The sequence below is a fragment of the Polyodon spathula genome, chromosome 15, assembly GCF_017654505.1.
Source record: "Polyodon spathula isolate WHYD16114869_AA chromosome 15, ASM1765450v1, whole genome shotgun sequence".
NCBI classification, from domain to species: Eukaryota; Metazoa; Chordata; class Actinopteri; order Acipenseriformes; family Polyodontidae; genus Polyodon; species Polyodon spathula.
This window is the reverse complement of record NC_054548.1, coordinates 31,784,398-31,803,125: the sequence shown is the minus strand read 5'-3', so window position 1 is coordinate 31,803,125 and position 18,728 is coordinate 31,784,398. Positions and strand designations below refer to the sequence as shown.

Here is an 18,728-nt window from a genome sequence, read left to right as displayed (position 1 = left end):
TGTTGAATCTTGACTCAGTGTAAACAAGCAGGGTGTAAACATTTCTATTGCACCTGGACCATGAAGTATTCACAGAAGCTCCAGCCTGGCTCAGTCCGTTTTTCCCGCAGTGTTCGCATGTCATCTTCAAATTTGCCCAGGTTCTTAGTAAAGGACATGAGTAGCAGCGTCCTGAGTTTTGTTAGGAATGCACTCCAGGATTCCTGAGAGCGGGGAGAGTCTTTCAAAGGATCAGATAGAACCACACATCTACGGAAGATTAAAACATAAAATAGTGGGGTAAATGAAATTCAATTAACTTTGTGAATTAGTGTTTCTTCATTGTTCTGATGGAGCAAATTGCAAAAGCCTATTATTGTGAACACCCTGATATAACTAACATTTCTCCAGGTCTCAGAGGGGTTTAATTATACATTGTGACAGGTCACAAAGCCCTGCACAGGTAGAAAGTTTTTGTTAAAACTGGGTGACTACAAATTATATATTTTGAATTTGTTTGGCAGGGATGGGAAAAATCTAAATCAGAAGGCACGTGCTATAAAAGGATAGCCGAATCCTTTGTTTGGGGAGAGGGAGTTTTAGGAGTGTGTTAACATAAACGTGCATGATAGCACTTTATTCTATCGCCGGTGTCATCTGTCTGCCTCCACCTGCACACACTGGTCCCTAGTGGATGGTGGAGGTAGGGCAGAGGCATGAATTAGGGCATGAATTAGTTTAACTTAACAAAGACATCTGAAACAAAAACTTTAAAAATATGTTTTTTAAACCATTTAAAAGGCCTTTTAATGCACAAAAATCAGCTCATTATTAACCCAGTCCATTTGGATTTACTGCGCATGCTGAACTAACTTTGACTTTCTATTGCTAAAACAATTAACATATATATAATATATATATTATTATAGATATATATCTATAATATATAATAATAGATATATATATATATATATATATAAATACACAAACACAGTGCCTTGCAAAAGTATTCAGACCCCTGACCAATTCTCTCATATTACTGAATTACAAATGGTACATTGAAATTTCGTTCTGTTCGATATTTTATTTTAAAACACTTAAACTCAAAATCAATTATTGTAAGGTGACATTGGTTTTATGTTGGGAAATATTTTTAAGAAAAATAAAAAACTGAAATATCTTGCTTGCATAAGTATTCAACCCCCACACATTAATATTTGGTAGAGCCACCTTTCGCTGCAATAACAGCTTTAAGTCTTTTGGGGTAAGTATGTACCAGCTTTGCACACAGTGTCGGAGTGATTTTGGCCCATTCTTCTTGGCAGATTTGCTCCAGGTTGTTCAGGTTGGTTGGACGACGCTTGTGGACCGCAATTTTCAAATAGTGCCACAGATTCTCAATGGGATTGAGATCAGGACTTTGACTGGGCCACTGTAGGACATTCACCTTTTTGTTCTTGAGCCACTCCAATGTTGCTTTGGCCTTGTGCTTGGGATCATTGTCCTGCTGAGATGTGAATTTCCTCCCAAGCTTCAGTTTTTTAGCGGAATGAAGCAGATTCTCTTGCAGTATTTTCCTGTATTTTGCTCCATCCATTCTTCCTTCAATTGTAACAAGATGCCCAGTCCCTGCTGATGAGAAGCATCCCCACAGCATGATGCTGCCACCACCATACTTCACTGTAGGGATGGTGTGTCTTGAGGCATGGGCAGTGTTAGGTTTGCGCCACACATAGCGCTTTGAGTTTTGGCCAAAAAGCTCTATCTTGGTCTCATCTGACCACAAAACCTTTTCCCACATCGCAGCTGGGTCACTCTCATGCTTTCTGGCAAACTCCAGACGTGCTTTCAGGTGGTAATTTTTGAGTAATGGCTTCTTTCTTGCCACCTTCCCATACAGGTCAGTGTTATGCAGAGCTCTTGATATGGTTGACTGGTGCACCATTACTCCACTCCCAGCCACTGAACTCTGTAGCTCTTCAAAGTGATTGTTGGCCTCTCTGTGGCTTCTCTCACAAGTCTCCCTTCTTGTTTGAGCGCTGAGTTTTGATGGACGGCCTTTTCTTGGCAGTGCCTGGGTGGTGTGATGCAGCTTCCACTTCCTGATTATTGATCCAACTGTGCTTACTGGGATATCCAAACACTTGGATATTATTTTGTACCCTTTCCCTAATCTATGCATTTGTATTACTTTATCTCTAACTTCTTCATTTTCCTTCAGATTCACAGCCTTACCAATAATCCTTCAACAGCAGGGTTTTTAACCAGAAAATATGACAGCAACTTTAATGGTTCACAGGTGGAGGCCAATGGTAAGGTAATTGTGTCCTCGTTAGGGCAATTTCTTTCATAGGTGCAAACTGGGAGCTTCCACAGCACAGGGGTTGAATACTTAAGCAAGTAAGATATTTCAGTTTTTTATTTTTCTTAAAAATATTTCCCAACATAAAATCAATGTCACCTTACAATAACTGATTCTGAGTTTCACTGTTTAAAAATAAAATATCAAACAGAATGAAATTTCAATGTACCATTTTTAATTTGGTAATATGAGAAAATTGGTCAGGGGTCTGAATACTTTTGCAAGCCACTGTGTGTGTGTGTGTGTGTGTGTGTGTCTATATATATATATCTATATATATATATATATATATATATATATATATTATATATATATATATATATATATATATATATATATATATATAGACACACACACACTGCGATGCAAAAGTCTCACTCTACTCTGATGCATTATCAGCATCAACAATTTACTCAAAGCCTCCACTAGTGGTTTCTACTATTATAATAAAATTGACTTGGAAAAACATTGAATGAAATAGCTTGCATCACTCAATTTTCAAGGTGTGGTATCCGAAGCATAATGAACAAGTAAAGAGAAACATCATCTGTCAGTGACAAACCCAGGGGTGGAAGACCCAAAAAGCTGTCTAACAAGGATGAGCAATACTTGAAGATAATATCCTTAAGGAACAGAAAGACGATAAGCGTTAAACTGACAACAGAACTGGCAGAAGGCACAGGTGTCCTTGTCCATCAAATCAACAGTATGAAATCAGAACTAAAAGGATGTGTTGCAGTAAGAATACCCATTAAGAAAGGGGAACAAGACTAAAAGGCTAAAATACGCACAAAAAGACAATGGTCAAAGGTGCTTTGGACTTTAAGCGAGTCAGAATGTCACAGGGCAGAAAAAAGGCATTCTGAAATGCCTTGCTTAAGCAGTGCCCAACTTGCTGGAAATGTTGTGTAGTGATGTTTATATAGATTGAAATGTTGTGCAGTGAATTTTATATAGATTGTATACATTACATATTTTTTGTTATTTGGAATGTAATAAACGAGAACCAAAATGGTGACTCCCTCACCCATTTTATAATGGCATTTCCACATTTGTTTTATTTGAAGTGTTTAAAGTTCAATTTAAGTTTTTGTTTGCTTGTTCAACAACAAAAAGGCACAAGTAAACCTCATGTTACTACGTTATAAGGCGGTACAGTCATGGCTCCTATTTGCCCCATAATGACATTCATCTAACACTAGTATTCTCATTTTAAGGCGGAATAAAAACAGCACAGTCCCTATGGCTCCTGACTGCAGCGTTATAAAGAGGGTGCACTGTGTGTGTATATACACACCAGACTTGTAGTCAAGTCCTCAAACCTTGAGTCCGTGTCCATGTCCATGTCCGAGTCCCAGAGTCAGAGTCACAAGTCCTTGAAACAAACTCAAATGAATTTTCATTCAGGTAGTGGGGCAACAGTTTACTTAACGGACATAGTCTGATATCCCTCAGGAAAAATACAAAAAAAAAAAGATTTTTAGATTTATTTTTTCTAGCTAGATTATTTTATTTGCATTTATTTTTCAACTCATCTGTCACTATCTTATTTTCTTTTGGAATTGGAATACTGTTTGAATACCTGAAGTTTATAGATAAGCTTTAAGTTCAAGTTTGTGGACGTTGTTTTTCAGATAGAAGCCATGATCTGGACTACAGAGCCAGTGTAGTGTCAGAATGTGGTATGCATACAAACTTGACTTGTCTAAAGTCAGAAAGTGGTACGTTGTCTGATTGTAAATCGTGTGCTGTCACATTTTGGTACATGTGCAATCAATTGCAATCTGATGGGTGTTTTCCTATTGTCAAAAAAAGTTACATTTACCATTAATTATACATATATATTTTTAAACTGGAAACAGACCAGTAATTGGTCTAAAAAGAAAAGAAAAAATATATATATATATACACACACACACACACACACACACACACACACTGTGTTCTTAAAAAGTACATTTAGTATTCATTTTATAATTTATTTTGCAAAACAGAAATGTTATGTTTCACTTTCATTACATTTGCACTTTTATTAAGCCTGTAGTACAATGATGCATTTATGAGATTGTGCTTCAGTTAATTTGATTTCAGATAATGTATTTATCTTTTATACAAAAACATTACATTTAAGTAAGCTATTTCCCCTTTGTGTAGGTTCATAATGGAATGAAAGCATGAAGTTCACACAGCCAGATTTCTAGATTGACGCTACACAGCGTATTATTTTCATCTTGATAAATTAAGTGGTATTTTTTGCTATCAGTCATTCTGTCATATCAGTCTGATCTAGCTGCTGTAAACAGTGATGGCATGTGCTGGAAACGAGTGGAGATTAGAAGCAACGCACAGAATATTTAATCACACAGCGACTTTCTGATATGAATTAAGATGCTCAAAATTAATGATTATAACTTATATATGATTACTGAAACCAAAAAATTACAAAAAGAATAAACTCAAAATTATTAAGGTGACCAACATTCTATTGTTTTCAGTGCAAACCAGAGATTCACGAAGTTCAGCAAAATCAAATTACATATTTTTTTAAGAATGCATTTTAGAAATGACATTATTTATTCTCATAAAATGTAATGCAGAAGACAGAAAAAATAAATTGGTCTGTGGTGGTTAACCAGTGATTAGACACTGTTTCGTTGTGTGGGTTTTTATTGTACACAGGTTTCCTAGTAACTGTAATATTATTTGGGTAATAGAAAATTAAAAAGGACTTGTCGTCATTAATATCTCCGAGTCATGGAGCCCGAATGTTCGAGTCTGAGTCACACAAGGTCGAGTCCTACAAGTCTGATATATACACAGTTGTTAATACACGTAGGTATCTATGAGGTATGAACTTCAAAAACATTTTCTGTTATTTATTTTGTTATGTATGCTGTATCAGCTATATTTAAACAAACTATATAAAGTTGTATTTACTTTCCAACACTGGTAAGATAGAAAGCTGGCATATTCTTCAGACATTTTTCATTACACACTTCTCCAGTGACTTGATGGGGCAGTTCGGATCATCGGTGCCCTCACACATTTAATGATCATATTTTAATATTGTAATAAAACTTTACCATTTTAAATGACTCCTACGCGTTTTACTGCAGCTGCTCATAAGGTGCCTTCCATTTTCGACAGGCGGTTTACATGAGATGGTGTTTTTAGAAGCACATATTGTACAACCAAGTCAGGGATTTGTTATTTTAACACAGCAATGCAGCACACATTCACTTTTTTATTGGAATCGTTATTATTTTAATATAAACATTTTGCAGTTTTTAACTGTTGAAACTCAAAGTTAGAGCAGCGCGCACAGTAAATCCAAGATTGACTTCTAGTTAAACAATAAGGTGATTTTGTGCATTAAAGTTTTTTTTTTTAATGGTTTAAAATAACTTTTTTTTTAAATTTGTTTCAGATTAACGGATTAATAAATTTGATTTATTTTCTGTTTAAATCTAAAAATATGTTTGACCACCCTGCTACTAATGGTAGGTTTCTCACTTTGCCCAACAGTATTCCTCTCTCTGCTACTTTTACAGCAGGGGTAGATCTCTGAGGTGCTCATATTATTTTTGACTTTTCGGACTATTTTTGACATATTCTTCAATGAGCATGTTATTAAAAAGGTTGAAATGTATTTTAAATGACATGTTGTTACAAATAACACTGTTGGCGTGATATTGCTCGATTTGTTTTGTAATAATAATAATAATAATAATAATAATAATAATAATTTATAATTATTATTATTATTATTATTATTATTATTATTATTATTATTATTATTATTATTATTAATAATTTCTTAGCTAACGCCCTTATCCAGGGCATCTTGTCATTGTATCACATTATTTTTACATACAGTTACTCATTCATACAGCTTGGTTTTTACTAGAGTAATCTAGGTAAATTACAAGTTAACACAAGCACCTCAGAGATGTCTGCTGGCACTGTAAAACTGAAAAAAAATATTAAAAGCTCAGTACTGTTTCATTTATACCTTACAAAGGCATTTTAACTAAATATGTAATAATGGAAATACAGCAAGTTATGTACGAGAACATCCAAACAGTTTGAATATGCCAGTGATACAAACAACGAATATACCTAAATCTACAGAATATGGAGCATCTCGAAAGGAATATTTTACAAGTACGACTAACAGTTTCCAAGATAGTCAATCAAGTAATCACAAATCATTTACGCTAACCAATCAGAGGCCACTACATACTGTAAATAGGTTAATGAAGAGTATTTTAGATCATTATCATTAACTGAATTTCATAATAATGAGACATTTTGCTACCTGTCACTCTGTTTATTGCAAAAGTCATTCCTTATTTTATCCACTATAGATGTCCGGGGAAGAATGTTGGTTTTATTCTTCTTTTTGGTATCACTCTCCACCACCACAATCAGCCAGTCAACTGTGTTGTATGTCTTTAACAAATTCTGCCATCTGATGATGTCCTCCTTCACTGTTGCCTTGTAAATCTCTGTATCCTAGGAAACAAAAGAGGCAATGTAGTGAGGGACAACTCTTCAATATAATATGAACCTGACAGGAAAACATTTTTTGTCAGAGGCTCACTTTGCCAAATATGTACCAGATGCTCACCTGCTGTACCACAGCAAGTGCAATGTGAGGCATGCAAGCGAGGTTCCAATACTGTTTTCAGTACTGTATTCAAAATACAAACTGATAGATACATGCAGCATTGCAATGAAATCTATTGACTCAACTCCTTGACCAATGTTGGCACCGAGGGATGTCATGGTATACCAGTTTACATTTCCACCGTTTTGTTACCATGACCATTTTTCCAAGGTTATCGAGTTCACGGTTTACCGTGATATGCTAAAGTAGTTTACATGACTGGCCCCTACTGGCTCCTAATTGGTGCTTGCTGCTTATTTGGTACTCGATAAAAAATGCAAATAAAAAGTCAAATGGCAGTGAAGTCTGTACAAATGTGACACCACTCTTTTTCATTTTACGTCGAGTATATTGCCTATGGCTCCCACATAAAAACAAAAATGCACTTTTCTGAAAGCAGTACCAAAGATGGTGCATGCGCAGAAAACAGAGATGAGTGCTTCACACAGTACAGAGTAGTCAGGTGCAATTATAACACATGGGTTTATTGGTATGAGACCAATTTTTGTAAGTTTTCTGTTTTTTACTATTTATTTGAATTTCACTTTGATCATTTACTATTGTATCTTCTGCGTAAATATAAAAAACTACACTGAACAAAAATATAAACGCAACATGCAACAATTTAAAAGACTATGTAGGCCATGGAAGAACTGGGACATTTTCAGCTTTCAGGAATTGTGTACAGATCCTTGCGACACGGGACCGTGCATTATCATGCTGAAACATGAGGTGATGGCGGCAGATGAATGGCACGACAATGGGCCTCAGGATCTCGTCACGGTATCTCTGTACATTCAAATTGCCATCTATGAAATGCAACTGTGTTCGATGTCCGTAGCTTATGCCTGCCCATACCATAACCCCACCGCCACCATGGGGCACTCTGTACACAACGTTGACATCAGCAAACCGCTCGCCCACACGACACCATACACGCTGTCTGCCATCTGCCCAGTACAGTTGAAACCAGGATTCATCAGTGAAGAGCATACTTCTTCAGCATGCCAGTGGCCTTCGAAGGTGAGCATTTGCCCACTGAAGTCAGTTACGACGCTGAACTGCAGTAAGGTCAAGACCCTGGTGAGGACGACAAGCACGCAAAGATGAGCTTCCCTTAGACGGTTTCTGACATTTGTGCAGAAATTCTTCGGTTGTGCAAACCCACAGTTTCATCAGCTGTCCGAGAGGCTAGTCTCAGACGATCCCGCAGGTGAAGAAGCTGGATGTGGAGATCCTGGGCTGGCGTTTACACGTGGTCTGCGGTTGTGAGGCCGGTTGGACGTACTGCCAAATTCTCTAAAACAACGTTGGAGGCGGCTTATGGTAGAGAAATGAACGTTCAATTCTCTGGCAACAGCTCTGGTGGACATTCCTGCAGTCCACATGCCAATTGCACGCTCCCTCAAAACTTGAGACATCTGTGCCATTGTGTTGTGTGACAAAACTGCACATTTTAAAGTGGCCTTTTATTGTCGCCAGCACCTGTGTAATGATCATGCTGTTTAATCAGCTTCTTGATATGCCACACCTGTCAGGTAGAAAAATGAAGATCAAATAAAGTATAAAGTAATAGATAAATAGAGGGATCACAAAATAATATTCTTAGAAAAATATGTTAAATAGATGCAAATTGATTTTCTTTCCAACACCAACTAAACCACACAGAAGTCTGAGAATACAAGGTTTCATGCAAAGTAACTATATATCAAAAACACGTGGTTCCTAATGTTTTGGGGGTTTTTTTAGCATGTGATCGCTGAGTTTACACCATGGGACAACAACAAAAAAAAAAAACTGCAGTATCTCCCACACATTCGATACGTTACAGTGGTGTCATGTGATGACAGCCAGAGTGGTTAGTATCTTCCTCTACAGTATATAAACAAAACAGGATGTAGTCAAATACAGCAGGCACATGTTACTGCTAATTTCATCAAACACAGGTCGATAAAACAGCTACTAAACAAAGATAATACGAAGATTATCTGTAATATGGTTTCTTCATTGGATGATGAACTCCACACAACGTGAACAGTCTCCATGTCGCTTGGGTCAGGAGAAAGAACCAGATCTCTTTCCCAGAGATCCCTTTTATAATCCTTATTAGCACTAACTGCTTGCTCCTCCTCCAAAAAATCCCACCTCATATCCACGTCAGGTTGTCCAAATTTCAATAAAGTAAACAAACCAAAAATAGAAATGAAAAAGAGAGGGGAACAGAGGGTGGGATATAGGTGTGTGGAGTTCATCAACCAATGAAGAAACCGTATTAAAAGGTAATCTTCGTATTCTTCCCTTGTCTGATGAATTCCACATAGTGTGAACTATACCAAAGCATGTGGACTGAGGGGTGGTAGGTTAGATGTTAGCAGAAGAAAACCACAGATAAAACTGAATGAGCAAAGTTGAGAGCAAGAAACACTGCAGTTATAGTGTTTGATGAAAGTGTCAAAAGATGCCCAAGTGGCAGCATTGCAGATGTCCTGAATCTAAACAGATTTTAATTTTGCCCAAGTAGTAGCCACTCCCCTTACAGAGTGTGCTTTGATGGGTTTTGGAACTGTTTACTGTCAAGCCTGTAACAGAACTCAATGCATGACGTTATCCAGAATGAAATCGTCTGTTAGAGACAGGTTTCCCCTTGTCAGGCGAGTTGAAGGAGATAAAAAGTTGCCCTGATGGTCTGCTACCGATGGTCCTGTGGATGTAGAATTTTAGGGCTCTTCTGACATCTACAAGATGCATTCTAGCTTCTTCCTTTGATTTGTGGGGTTGGGGTAGAAAACTGGAAATGTTATATTTGATTTACATGGAATACAGTTACTACTTTTGGTAAGAATTGGGGATTAGTTCTGCACACAATCCTGTCCTTAAAGGACTTAAAATACGGAGCGTCAATAACCAGTGCTTGGAGCTCGCTTACCCTTCTTGCAGATGTCACTGCCATCAGGAATGCTGTTTTCCATGTCAGGTATTTCATGTCACAAGTTGCCATGGGTTCAAAGGGAGGACCCAAGAGCTTGTTAAGTACCAGACTGAGGCTCCATTGGGGAGAAAGACATTTACTTGGGGGGTTTAGATGGTTCCCCCCTTTAATAAATCTGGTAACTAATGGATGGGAGCACGCTTGGTGATTATCCCAGCCAGGTAAAATGATAGAGATTGCCGCAACATGTACTTTAATAGAGGACACGGAGAGACCTTTATGGAATAAGTGACTAAGGTAAGACAGAAATTCCGCGAGGGGAATGTTTGAACGGTGCAAGGATTTTAATTTGCACCAGGAGACAAGCTCCCTCCATTTACCTGAGTAGGCTTGAGAGGTGGACGGTTTCTTTGAAGCGAGCAAAATATTTACCACTTACTCCGATAGCCCCTTATCCTTCAATTGTTGCCGTTCAATCTCCAAGCAGCAAGTGCTGGTTTGTGAAGTAGTTTCCCCCTGTTCTGCGATGACAGATCGGGGTTCAGTGGAAAATGTATGGGTCTTGTCTCGGTTATCTCCAGAATCTCCGAGAACCAATACCTCTTGGGCCAGTAGGGGACTACTAGTATGAGACTGGCACTGTCTCTTCTCACCTTCCTGAGTACCTCTGGGGTTAGAGTTAAGGCTGGGAAAGCTTAAATTAGGTTGCTATTGCTGTCTCCTGGTGAAACCGGAAGCAAAAGAGTGGTAGCTGGGCATTTTCTACTGTTGCAAACTGGTCTATATTTGGGTGACCTAGTTCGTTGAATACCCCCCCTATTATATCTGGGCGGATCCTCCATTCGTGGGGTGCCATTACCCTGCTGAGTACGTGTGCTACACTTTTGTCGAGTCCTGGTAAGTAAGACGCCCTTAAAGAGATGTCCCGTGTTCTGCACCAGGTCCAGATGTTCATGGCTAGAGTGCAGAGGTCCCACGATTTTGGGCCTCCCTAATGGTTTATGTAATTTACTGCTGTGGTGTTGTCTGTGACGATCAGTACTGTTTTTTTTTTTTATATTAGCAGCTGTATATAGACGGAGAGTAGGAGGATGTGGAGATAGTGGCATCCCCATACCTACCCGTGGTGAAAGCTGCCACCATCTGGCTTCTGTGGTTGCCCCTGGGGAGACCTTTTATGTGGTGGGAGTCTGGTAGAGTGCGATTCCAAGAAGAAGAGAGACATGCGTGTGTCTCATATGTAATGCTGCATCTCTTACAAGAAAGACTGATGCTGCCATGTGACCCAGAAACTCTTGACAGGAACAAGCTGTTATTCTGGTCCCTACTTTGACCTGTTTTACCATGTGTCGGATTGTGGCAGCTCTTTCTTCTGTGAGCTAAACTCTTCCTGATATTGTATTGAACTGTGCTCCCAGGAAGATTAGAGTGTGTTGGGATGAGAGATGACTTTTCTTCATTAACCAGTAAGCCCAAGTCCTGAAAAAGACAGAGTCCTTTGTCCCTGTGTTCCAAATCCTTCTCTCTGGAAGCAGCTCTTCCCAGCCAATCATCTAGATATGGATAGACGTGGATGCCCATGCCCCAAAGATGTGCAGTTAACAAAGCCTTTGCCTTGGTAAAGACCCTGGGGCTTTGGAGATCCCAAAGAGAAGGACTTTGAACTTGAATTGGTGTTTTTTTATGGCGAATCAGAGATATTTTCTGTATTCCTTGTGTATAGGCAGATGGAATTAGGCATCTTTGAGATCTATGAAAATCAACCAGTCCCTTGGTTGAACTGCTAATGGCTAAAGATACCAGCTTGAATTTTTCTAAAAGAATGAAACTGTTCAGGTGTCTGAGGTCTAGAATGGGGCTGAATTTCACATTTTTCTTTTGTATCAAGAAGTACCTTGAGTAATGGCCCTGGCTCTGTGAAGATAAGGGGACCTCTTCTATGGCATGGGAATGCAGCATATTTGATATTTCCTCCTGCAGATACCCCTTGGATTTGACCAGTCTAAAACCATCTGAATGATGCCTGTTGATGGTGTTAAAACCTGGAATGGAATCCTGTAACCCTGTTGAATAAGCCCCAGGACCCAGGGGTCTGATGTAATTCCTTCCCAGCTGGTTAAACAATGGGACACCCTTCCTCCCGTTGGCAATGGAGGGGGTTGGTTTCTAAATCACCTCTGCCTGTTGAAAAAAAACATGTTGCATGGTGTACCTCTCCCTGTAGAAGAACAAAACTGAATTGCCTGCCTAGCCTCTTTCATGTCAGACAAGGGATCCATAAGGTTGGTGCCAAATAAAAGATGACCCTGAAAGGGTAGCTCCAATATTTTTGTCTGGGTGTCTGCTGATAGGGAAGATGCCCTCATTTGAATGCACCGCCTTGCAGAGATGTCATTAGCCACGGCTCTGGTGTTTGTATCAATGGTATCACATTCAACCTGCAGTTGAAGTTTGGCAGTGTTTTTTCCCTCTTCTGCTAGCTACATGGTAACCTCCAGATTTTCAGGTGTAGGGGATTGTAAAATTTTAGAGAGCTGGTTCCACAGCATATGTTGGTATTTAGTTGCATGGATCTGATAATTATTGATCTGCATGCTGCATGTAGAGGCAGAGTAATCTTTTTCAAGAAATTATCAATTTCTTGTTTTTTTCATCAGACCCAATAAAATAAACAGATCTAGAAGACATACCTGCAGTTGGTGTAGCCATGATGGTATTCAACTTAGGTTGTTTGAAAAGGTGTTTTTATGATACACTGGTACCCTGTGGAATTTATCTACTCTGGGCAGGCATGGTGCAAAGCAGCAGGTTTTTGCCAAATAGCCTCAACAGGCCTCATGGAAGGGAAACCCTTCAAATGCTTTTCTATCCCTTGCATCCAAGATGCTAAGGAAGTCATCCTGATCTGCACAGGTCTGGGTTTGTACTTTGAGAGAGGATGAAATCCTTCTCAGTACGGCATCTGCATCAGTGTATATAAGAGAGGAGCTGCCTGTATGCTCACAAACGTCATCCTCGGGGGTGGAATCGATGATGGGAGCATCTAGAAAGTATCGCTCCTGTGAACTTCCAGGTGGGGCGGTATCCGTTATTGTATGAGTTACAGGCTGTCAAAGTTGACCTTGTTTAGGCTGCTCATATTCTTTTAACCATTGAAAGAAAAGATCTTTAGGCATAGGTAGCTGCGAAGGCGGTGGTTGAGCCTTGGCTGCTGGAGCTTCCGTAATGGTGGAGCTGATTTCACTGATGCATCTCTTTCTCAGCTGCTGCGGGAATGACAATGGCACACTTAGAACAGATAGTATGCATAAGAACATAAGAAAGTTTACAAACGAGGCGGCCATTCGTCCCATCTTGCTCATTTGGTTGTTAGTAGCTTATTGATCCCAGAATCTCATCAAGCAGCTTCTTGAAGGATCCCAGGGTGTCAGCTTCAACAACATTACTGGGGAGTTGGTTCCAGACCCTCACGATTCTCTGTGTAAAAAAGTGCCTCTTATTTTCTGTTCTGAATGCCCCTTTCTCTAATCTCCATTTGTGACCCCTGGTCCTTGTTTCTTTTTTCAGGTCGAAAATGTCCCTTGGGTCGACATTGTCAACACCTTTTAGAATTTTGAATGCTTGAATTAGGTCGCCGCATAGTCTTCTTTGTTCAAGACTGAGATTCAATTCTTTTAGCCTGTATGCATGCCTTTTAAACCCAGAATAATTCTGGTCGCTCTTCTTTGCACTCTTTCTAGAGCAGCAATATCCTTTGTAGTGAGGTGACCAGAACTGAACACAATATTCAAGATGAGGTCTTACTAATGCATTGTACAATTTTAACATTACTTCCCTTGATTTAAATTCAACACTTTTCACAATATATCCGAGCATCTTGTTGGCCTTTTTTTATAGCTTACCCACATTGTCTAGATGAAGACATTTTTGAGTCAACATAAACTCCTAGGTCTTGTTCATAGATTCCTTCTTCAGTATCTCCCACATGATATTTATAATGCACATTTTTATTTCCTGTGTGCAGTACCTTACATTATCCTCGATTAAATGTCATTTGCCATGTGCCAAGGCATAGAGGCAAAAAGACAGGAAGAGGCAAAAAGAGAGGAAACAGGAGAAAAACAAAAAACTAGCCCTATACTTTTTTTTTTTTTTACGATCAAAAATAACAAAAGCGAAACGCATGTAGTCCTTACCCACGCATACGCAAGAGAAATTGGACAACCTGACGTGGATACGAGGTGGGATTTTATGGAGGAGGAGAACGAAATTAGCGCCAATAAGGATTATAAAAGGGATCTCTGGGAAAGAGATCTGGTTCTTTCTCCTGACCCAAGCGACATGGAGACTGGGAAGTTCACATTGTGTGGAGTTCATCAGACAATGTAAGAAATAATAAGATTATTTTCGGGTATTATCATTCAGTCCATTTTTTGTCGTACTATTGTACTGTAAGGTGATATATAGTACATAATAGCTATACATATGTACCAAAAAAAAAAAAAAAAGCGAATTCCTTTTGTTGTGATATTGTAATATGTACCCAGGTGCTTGTGAGAGATATTGGGGGTTCATATATAGAGGCCGTACAACTTTAAGAAGAAAGGCGTAATGGGATATCAGCTGTTGTCTGCTGATATACAAATGCTTAAGTGCAGAGGTGCTGGATTATTATACTGCGATTTCATGCAACAGTTATGATGGCAACCAATCATGTGTGAGTACTGTTTTGTAAAAAAAAAAAAAAAAAAAAAAAGGTTAAAATGAACAGCTGCACTCAAAAAATGTAGAATAGCGAAAAACAAAAATAGACGTGCATTAACAAAATGCCCTGAAAACTTAACACAAAGAAAACAATTTAAATGAAGCAATAAGCTCAATAATTAAGCTAAAAAGTAAGAGACCCTACGTTCTTTCCCCAGTCAAATCGTAATGAAAAGAAAATGTAAAATATAAAAAAAGCGCAATCAGATACAGTCAACGAAAGACGACACATTATTCAAACTCTTTGTCTTATTGTATATTTAAGGTAAGGCTATAGTTTATTTTTCTGTTAAAAGTGCTCCCGGCTATAATGTTCTGACGCCCGGCTGTACAGCTGGGTTTTAATGTAACTTAAAAATTGCTGCTTTTGTATTATGTATATACTGTTTTTTAAATCTGTTATTAAATGGTCTGATTGTGGCAGTTGTATGTGTGATATGCTATACAAATGCATTGTGGTTTGGTCTTTTTTTTGGCTATGTACGGTACAGTGCTTTGTGATACTTTTGTATCAAAAGTGCTATATAAACGCAATAAATAAAATAAGGTTATGTAACTAAGAGCACTTAAATTAACACTAAGGTTATTTCTGTTTTGAAACAGTAAAAACTTATTTTTTGCCTTTTTAGAAAAATGTTGCAAACATTGCACTGTTATAGGAGTTTATTAACATGTCCTTCTTATATGTCCTTTTGTACAGGACGTTCATTGTATTCTGTAGTTGCAGAAAACTGGAAAATATGCTCCAGCTAAAACCCAGAAGAGGGAGATACACCTACAGCTATGTACATTTTATTTTAGATTTTAACTATTTAAACAGCTACTTTAAAAAAAAAAAATGTTAATGGCATTTTTACTGGTTAAATAGCTGCATATAATAATAAAACAAAAAAACAAAAACATAACCAAGGTATATTTTGACAGTTAATCATACTGCCAAAATGTAATATAGTGACATCCAGTAATGCTTAGCTCAGCAAAACAGGTAAAAGCACTCGATACATACAAAGAAGATACTTATTTTTACAATGCAAGTTCCCACTGGGCCAACATGCTATACAAACAAACAATGTACTAGCCATTTTTGTAACAAAAGCAAGCCAGTTCCATGTTTGATGGCCAGATTTGGAACAGAGGTTGATTAAAAAACATGGGATCCAAATGTGATCTAATACCCTACCCAGGGTTGCCTTTGTTACACAATAGAGAGGCTGGGAAACAAAAAAGGGGAACACTCCACTTCTTGGACAAACAAGTATAGAGGAGGGGATTGGGGGGTTACTTTGATGCATAACCAAACACCTGATCAACACAAACCAAAACTCACATTTTCACAAAAGCCGATCTTTATCACTCATTTACGGTAAATTACAGCAATCTCAAAACATATTTGTGTTAATTATAATTACAACATGCTAATTAAGCAATACTTACACAGCAATCTGTCCAGTATATATGCAGAAAAGGGAAAGTTAGAAGTGCCTTATTGTCTTCCTTGGGTAACAGGTCTTCTTTAAACTGGACAAAGTTGGCCTCCAGGTGAATCATCTTTGGTGGACGTCCATAAGACCTGCAGAGATTGGGATTAATTAATCAGAGCACACTAAAATAGAGCACATACCCTGCCCAGGGTTGCTTATCATACAGGATGAAGAGGAAAATTATTTAATTCTGATGAACTTTGTATCTTGTGTGTTACGTGTGTACCTTGTATTTCTATATACATTTAAATGAACACAAAACGCCTTCCAGATTGTAGTAGACAGTGATTGCATCAGCTGCAGTTGGCCCTCGGGCTTGTGAACAACAGTACTCCCCATCCCTGGGCCACCACCTCTGATAACTATGGGACTGTCTCTGTTTTGATTTTATCTTGTGCTGTAATAACAGAGAATTGCGTGAGACAGGAGAGAAGTTACATCACGGTCGACACCTCATCAGATCAAAGGATTTACACCCTGTCCCCAGGAAAAAACTGCCCAGGACAAATTGGTCCTGGTAGGCTTAGCACAGCTGGAATGAACAAAAGGCCTTATCACAAACTTCTGTTATATTCCACCCAGAGACACACCTTACCCTATAGAACATGTATAAAATCTACTGTAAGCCTTGTGTACGTTAACAGTACACATATCGACTCTTCCTTTATATACATCAAGCTGATAATCAACCTGAATTCTGAGCCTCTTTGGATAGAGGAGAATAAATCCACTACAAGGAGGTATCTTTGGTAGGTAGACAAATGTGTTACTCAGTGCTGACACCTCTGAAATGTTGCACTCACTTTTGTGTAAATGGGCTGTGCCTCACAGGATAGGTTAATTTGTAAAGAAAATGACATCCCTTAAAGCTGCATCTCTCTTTTGCCAATCTCTTAAGTCAAATGTGAAAGACTTTAGTTAGATGATAACAAGCAGTCAGATACTGGTAAGTTTCTCACATCCATGAATGTCTTGTTAAATCTACAGTAGCTGCAGTAAACACTGTGCTCTTACAACCTATTGAACCGATAAGATATTAAAACATATTTCAAAACAAGAGTTCTTCTCAGTAATAACAGAATCATTAAAATTGACAAATTAGGATTTTAAAATAATGCGTTGTTTGTCTCTTCTTTGGCATGGACCACACATCTCTACAGGATTTGGTCCCCTTGAGCTCATCGTAGTAACTTTTAATTTCTGCTCTTGCAGGCAAGCCGCTTGTCACTTAACCTGATATATATGACTGGTACAGTGCCATGAAAAAGTATTTACCCCTGTCTGATTTTCTGCATTTTTGACACTGAATGTTACCAGATCTTCAACCAAAATCTACAATTAGATAAAGGGACCCTCAGTGAACAAATAACACAAAAATATAATACTTATTTCATTTATTTATTAAAGAAAGTTATACAACACCCAATGCCCCCGTGTGAAAAAGTAATCACCCCATTAGAATCAATAACTGGTTACGCCACCTTTAACAGCAATAACTACAACCAAACGTTTCCTGTAGTTATTGATCAGTCTCTCACAGCACCATGGAAGAATTTTGACCCACTCCTTCATGCAGAACTGCTTCAACTCAGTGACATTTGTGGGTTTTTGAGCGTAAACTACTCGTTTCAGGTCCTGCCACAACATCTCAATGGGGTTTAGGTCTGGACTTTGACTAGGCCATTCCAAGACACTAAATTTCTTGTTCTTCAACCATTCTGATGTAGACTTGCTTGTGTGTTTCGGATCACTGTCTTGCTGCATGACCCAACTGCGCTTCAGCTTCAGCTTACGGACGAATGGCCTGACATTCTCCTGTAGAATTCTCTGATACAGAGCAGAATTCATGGTTCCTTCAATGATGGCAAGTCGTCCAGGTTCTGATGAAGTAAAGCATCACCAAATCATGACACTACCACCACCATGCTTGAGCGTTGGTATGAGATTCTTACTGTGGAATGCAATGTTTGGTTTTATCCAGACATAACGGGGCCCATGTTGGCCAAAAAGTTCCTCTTTTGACTCATCTGTCCATAGAACATTGTTCCAGAACTGGATGTTGTTCTAGGGTTCTTTGTGACTTCCTGGACGATTTTATGCCTTGCTCTTGGAGAGATTTTGGCAGGACGGACACTCCTGGGAAGATTCACTACTGTCCCAAACTTTCTCCATTTGAACAATATGGCTCGGACTGTGGTTTGGTGGAGCCCCAGAGCCTTAGAAATGGCTTTGTAACCCTTTCTAGACTGATAGGCATCAACAAAGTTTTCCAGAGGTCTTCATGAATTTCTTTTGATCGTGGCATGTTGTGCCTCTAGAACCTGTGTGCTGACATCTTCAATCTGATGGTAAGGGCCAAAGTTAGACAGATTTATATGGGCAGAGCTGGCCCAAATCAGGCCATAGTATTCAAACAGCTGAGCCTAATTATCCCTTTAATTGGGTTGAGTTAACTATGGGGGCAATAACTTTTTCACACCTGAAGATTGCATGTTTGATTACCTAGCACACCAAACAAATGAAAGAAGTACCAAACTTTGGTGT

At 38.7% G+C, this 18,728-nt stretch overlaps 1 protein-coding gene across 1 annotated transcript in view; it reads right to left on the bottom strand.

Moving 5' to 3' along the window:
* LOC121327812 (trafficking protein particle complex subunit 10-like) overlaps positions 1-18,728 on the bottom strand; it is a 142,538-nt gene that overhangs the window by 83,308 nt on the left and 40,502 nt on the right. Inside the window, exons 3-5 of the mRNA XM_041272020.1 lie at positions 16,138-16,273; positions 6,660-6,856; positions 54-249 (exon numbers count right to left, since the gene is read on the bottom strand). Of these exons, the coding sequence (XP_041127954.1) occupies positions 54-249; positions 6,660-6,856; positions 16,138-16,273 (529 nt within the window). The remainder of the gene's footprint in view (positions 1-53; positions 250-6,659; positions 6,857-16,137; positions 16,274-18,728) is intronic.